This window comes from Gekko japonicus, unplaced genomic scaffold (genome assembly GCF_001447785.1).
Source record: "Gekko japonicus isolate JY-2015 unplaced genomic scaffold, Gekko_japonicus_V1.1 scaffold5631, whole genome shotgun sequence".
In the NCBI taxonomy this organism is placed as follows: Eukaryota; Metazoa; Chordata; class Lepidosauria; order Squamata; family Gekkonidae; genus Gekko; species Gekko japonicus.
The window spans coordinates 36,916-42,955 of NW_015171671.1; the positions used below are offsets into that span (position 1 = coordinate 36,916).

The 6,040-nt window shown below is 42.8% G+C and overlaps 1 protein-coding gene across 1 annotated transcript in view; it reads left to right on the forward strand.

The window, feature by feature from the left end:
- The window catches only part of BIVM (basic, immunoglobulin-like variable motif containing), a gene marked incomplete at its 3' end in the record, with an annotated part of 11,474 nt that overhangs the window by 3,711 nt on the left and 1,723 nt on the right, over positions 1-6,040 (forward strand). Inside the window, exons 2-3 of the mRNA XM_015420004.1 lie at positions 2,269-2,867; positions 5,038-5,164. Coding sequence (XP_015275490.1) covers positions 2,387-2,867; positions 5,038-5,164 — 608 coding nt within the window. The remainder of the gene's footprint in view (positions 1-2,268; positions 2,868-5,037; positions 5,165-6,040) is intronic.

Consider the following 6,040-nt stretch of genomic DNA (forward strand, 5'->3'; position numbering starts at 1 on the left):
TGGTTCATACAAAGGGCCATAAACCTTGTGAATACATTCATGCTAGATCAAAGCATTTCACTTCATTAGGATAAACAACTCCCACAAACTTTCCCGCTGTTGAATACATTATGTAACATGTAACATAACATCCTGTTTTCTAACAAACAACATTTAACTCTGTAATGACTGAAGTGTAAGCAACTTGAAACTCCAACAAATTTAAAAAATCCTTTTTGGCAAACATTCCTTGTAGAAGAGATATTGAAAATGTGAAGGATTTGCTACTGTAGTTCAGTTAATAATAATAGTGGTCCAGCAGTAACTCAATCTTGTCAGAGGTTTGTTGGGGGTATGGGCTCTCAAGAGTCAAAGGTCCCTTCATCTGATACCATGAGCTTTGCCCTGACCTGGGTAGTCCAGGCTAGCCCAATCTTGTCAGATCTCGGAAGCTAAGCAGGGTCGGCCATGGCAGAAGCAGGCAACGGCAAACCACCTCTGAATCGTCTCTTGCCTAACCCCCCCCCAAGTCTAGCTCACCACCTAGTGGTGCATAATGCTTTCAACTGCCAGACAATCTTAGGATCTCCTGGCTATACTACACACAATGCCATACAATAATTATTATACAGCTATAATACAATATTTATTATTACCATGAGCTTTAACTCTTGAAATGTCTTAGCCCCCAAAATCTTAGTTCAGTGGCACCTTTAAGACCAACTAAGTTTTTTTAAAATTATTTCAAGGTATAAGCTTTCATGTGCAAGCACACTTCTTTTGCTTCAGACCAGCATGGTCTTTTGCTTCAGACCAGCATGGCTACCCACCTGAATCTAACTCCAAAATCTTGTTAATCTCCAAGGTGCTACTGGATTTGAATCTATAACTGTTCTTCTGCAGCCCAACACAACTGCCCTCTGAAATAATAGTAGGGGCATTTAGCATTTGTATAGTTGCCTTTCTGGCTCATAGGGGTGCCTGGCAATTCAGTCACTATTATTAAAAGGATAAAATATAATTGCAAACCATGGACCGTTAACCAAACAGCATCTAGTGACACAACAAACATCAGGAACAACATCAATTTTTAATCCTCTTCAGTTGAAGGCCTTCTGGATTAAAAACAGATATATTTAATCTGTTCTGGTAGACCTGTACAGATGATATCTCTTTTACTTCCTGGGGTAGAAAGTTCCCCAGCTTGCAGGACTTCAGGTGCTGTAGGTTATTACAGGAAGACCACATTTCCACCCATTGCAACACAGAGACAGGTGTGAATTACAGTGCAAATGCGATAATGCGATTGGCAGAGTTGTTGAAACGAATCTAGTTCGCATGTCTCCCTGTGATGCCTCCAAAAGTCTCCAGAATTTACTGGCACAATAATATCTTGTTTGGAGTGCACTTTCCAGGTATTTGGCTGCCACTTATTAGAAGCAATTTTCCTAACTGTGGTGTCATGGTTTTGCAGTCACTGCGATCCTAGGGTTGTCCTGGAAACAGAATGGCTGTACCTGTGGAGAACCTGATTTTATATAAAGTATTCTCATGTATGTATTGAGTACAGCTAGTGGAGAACTGTGGTCTGATGTCACAAGGGCCCCTGGCTTGGGATTTACGTGCTGTTTCTGTAAGAGAAATCTATTCCCCCAAATCTTCCTCCCTGTCTCCCTCGCTGTGACTTATTTTGAAGCATCCCTAAAAGCCTTTTCATTTGGAAGACTTTACCATGCTTATGGGGAGAATGCACCAATGCGATCATCCTGACACCTGTGGTCACTGTTTTTCTTTGAAATGTGTATTTTCATAGAATCACAGAGTTGGAAGGGGCCATACAGGCCATGTAGTCCAACCCCCTGCTCAATGCAGGATCAGCCTAGAGCAGTGATGGCGAACCTTTTAGAGACCGAGTGCCCAAACTGCGACCCAAAACCCACTTATTTATCGCAAAGTGCCAACATGGCAATTTAACCTGGATATCCAGCCAGTACCTTCCCACCCTTAATCTAGCAGCCTAGGTCCGTGTCCCAGAAGAACCCTTATTTTTCTGGTGTTCCTGCCATTTTGTCTGAAAGGGATCACGCATTCAGCAGAAGCACATGTGTGTTTTCCCAGTATGCCTGGTAAGATGTAACAAGTGAAAAGGGCAATAGATATTTGGGATGTGATCCTGCGGCTCTTATTGTGCCTTAAGAAGCATCCTGAGAAGAAACTGACCAGTTGTTCCTCACTGTACAGAATTTCTGACAGATGCTGAAAAAATATCAAGGTCTCTCTTTATTTCAGGAACTTCAGAATCGTCCTGGGAACCTGGAGACAACAATGTAGACAGCATCTGAGTCTACAAGGTGCAGTGGCCCACCGTCCTGTTACTATCAAGAAAAAAGCTTTATACACTCATTCAATGCCTAACGTTGCAGACTCTCACTTTGCGAGTGGTTCTGAAGAAAACGAGCATGGCCCTGGAAAAAAGACTTCAGAAGTTAATCATCACGGTACCATAAAGCCGTTTTGTGCTTCAGGTGCCTCCGTAGCTTCTTTGGGATCTAGCGGAGACAGACATTATCCGTGGGGATGCCCCGTGACTCACACCCGAGAGAAGTTTTACACTATCTGTTCAGACTATGCTTTCTTAAACCAGGTGACGTCTATTCGCAAAAGCCCAAGTGCTACAGTTAGTGCCTGCTTACAAGACAATGTTGCCTTAAACGCTGGAATTAATTCTCCTGGTTTCATTGGTATTCGAACTGATGCATCGGACATACTTTACAATGAAGATACTAACTTGGAAAGCTTGTCCAGTAGCCTTGGGAAAGTTCCACTGGCATGGGAAATTGATAAGTCTGAATTCAACGAAGGAGCCCCAGATTTGAAGAACAGAGCAGGTACGCATATAATTCTGATTAGACAATAAAACAGCACTTGAAGATGTCTTTCACTCCGACTCAAAACATTAATGTATTCTGCTTGCTAGAGCCAATGTGCATGGATGACACAATATAGTAGTAGAACAGAGTCTGAGTCCAGTGGCACCTTTAAGACCAACAAAGTTTTATTCAAGGTGCAAGCTTTCATGTGCACGCACCCTTCTTCTGAAGGGCCACAGGACTCAAACCTTGTTCTGCTGCTTCAGACCAACATAGCTACCTACCTGAACAATATAATAGTGTTTACGCTCCACAACTAAGGCATCTGTGGTATAAGGACTTAAAACCACGGGCCCTGCTCACAGGCTTACGATTTAAATAAAATAGAAACAGTAATTAGCAACATGGACAGGTGAGCATTTTTACCAAATAGGTAAACAGTCTGGTGCGGTGGTTAAAATGTCAGATTAGGAGCTGGGAGACTCTGGTTCACATCCCCACTCTGCCATGGAAGGTTGCTGGGCCAGTCACCCACTTTCAGCCTAAAGGACTTAAAACCTAATACGGGCCCTGCTCACAGGCTTACGATTTAAATAAAATAGAAACAATAATTAGCAACATGGACAGGTGAGCATTTTTACCAAATAGGTAAACCACAGTCTGGTGCGGTGGTTAAAATGTCGGATCAGGAGCTGGGAGACTCTGGTTCACATCCCCACTCTGCCATGGAAGGTTGCTGGGCCAGTCACCCACTTTCAGCCTAACCTACCTCGCAGGGTAGTTGTGATGTGAGGATAAAAATGAACCAAGGAAGAATATTGTAAGCCACGTTAGGTCCCCATGGGGAGAAAAGTAGGATATAAATGAAATAAATAAATAGATGGCTGTGTTGAGGCCTGCAGTGTCCTTCTGCTGGTTTTTATGGCTCGTTACACAGTAACACCCGCCCCAAAAAGTTGTCATGAACATTTTTAATCTGATGGAGATAAAGTGGAAAAGGAAGTGGCATGGGTAGTGGGGAATGGGTACTGTGCTCACATTTCGCGAAGCCAAAGGCTTTACAGAAGAGGTGGGTTTTGAGGAAGGACTTGAAGGGAAACTGTTGGCACATTGTAGGAAGGAATTCTGAATCACAGAGAATCATCAGTTCCTTTTCTGAAACTGTGTGACACCTTTCTTTAACAGAGACGGTGTTTGTGAAGATAGCTAGGTGTGACTGACTTTAATAGTTCACACAGAACTACTATTATACATAATGCCCTTATCTTAGGTAATACTGGTGTTCTCACTTTCTTGTCAGCAGTTTTGCTGTGTATTAATTGTCAAGGTTGAATAACATTTAAGTTTGGGAAGTACGGGGGAAATCTGTGTGTTGAGCTATGTGAAATTTCAGCTCATGATATTATGTTTTTTGTTAGTTTTTATTTAAAGAAGTCTAATAGAAGATGTAAGTGCTGCGGTGGCTCAAGTGGCTAAGACGCTGAACTGCAGGCTGTGGAAGGTCAGTAGTTCAGCAGTTCGAGACCTGGGTGTGCCGCATGACGGAGTGAACTCCCGTCTCTAGTTCCAGCTCCTGCCAACCTAGCAGTTCGAAAGCAAGAAATTGCAAGTAGATAAATAGGGACCACTTCGGTGGGAAGGTAACAGCATTCCGTGTGCCTTGGTGTTTTAGTCATGCCGGCCACATGACCACGGAAACGTCTTCCGACAGCGCTGGCTCTTCGGCTTTAAAACGGAGATGAACACCGCAACCCTAGAGTCAGACTCGACTGGCTTTCGAGCAAGGGAACCTTTACCTTTTACTAATAGAAGATGTAATCAGTCATTGCTGTGTGTTTGATATGCCTCAGCAGAATCCAAAACTTATCTGTAACTATCCCCTACATTTCCTGAACCTCATTGTAGGAAAAATCGTTAAAATGTGTTCAGTGCCTTTTGTCATCCATAATAAATCAACTGTGTGTGTGTGTGCTTTGCTAGTTGTTTGTTGTTGTTGTTCCTGTATTCCTGCCTCTATTTTGTTTTCTGGATATGTCTCTTCTGCACCCTAATTCTCCATGAAAAGAATCCAGCTTCTGACAAATTAATTATTGCATCCAGGATAAATGAATTAAGCATTTAGCTATGCTTTTTTAATGTAATGGATTGTCTGGAAGCGATTTGTTTATTGCTAAATCATATATTGCAGGCAACATGAAGAAGCAAGGAACAAAGAAATTGTCTGTAGAAAAAAAAAGTAAACAGTACAGGGAATGTCAGCAACACTACGCCCTTGAAGAAGTAAAACAACGAAAAGTGTTAGATCTTCGGAGATGGTATTACTCAAATGCTATTAATACGGCTGCAGTTTTGTGACTCTTTATCTGAATGCTTAATGCTACTTCGTTTTATTTGTATTAAATGTCACTCTTACTATGGGGAGAATGTTCAGATAAGAAGAGTCTTTAGTGTACGGCAGATGACATAATGCACATTGAAATCAATATAAATATAGAGGTGGAGCAGCCATGGCCTCCCTGCCCAGTCCTCACCTGTGCATGATCACAGGCTCATAAGGACAGAGTCCATGTGTGTAGAAAGCATGGTGCCTGTAGGCTGCCTAGCCATGATCTGGAATGTTCAGAAAAGCCTCATTCCCTGTTGCAGGGATGGAGTCGGGATGTGTACAGTTCCTGCGCAAGCAGGCTGTCTCCTCAAAATCTGGTAATTGTGTATAGCTGGGGGCGGTGCCAGTGCACTTATACCCATCCCCCCTCTGCTAAAATGAACACACACAAAAAAACGCATTCAAAGCATCATGTTAATCTGGCAGTGCACAAGGATCTGGCTTGTTGCTAGACCTGCATGTACAACTTGTTTCTGCCTCCTTCTTCCTCTCTTGTCATACCACAGTGAGAGGATTTAAAAAAAACATTTGTTACCTGTGATGTAGAAATGCAGTGTGTGGATTAACTACAATTTCCCCCATAGTTCGCAACCCTGCAAAAATATTGGCTTCGCATAAGGCCTAAAGGCAGACAGTTCTTTATTTAGGTCTTTCTAGCCAGCATGGTGTAGTGGTTAAGAGCAGTGGACTCTGGTCTAGAGAACCGGGTTTGATTCCCCACTCCTCCACATGAAGCCTGCTGGGTGACCTCGGGCCAGTCACAGTTCTCTGAGAACTTTCTCAGCCCCACCTACCTCACAAGGTG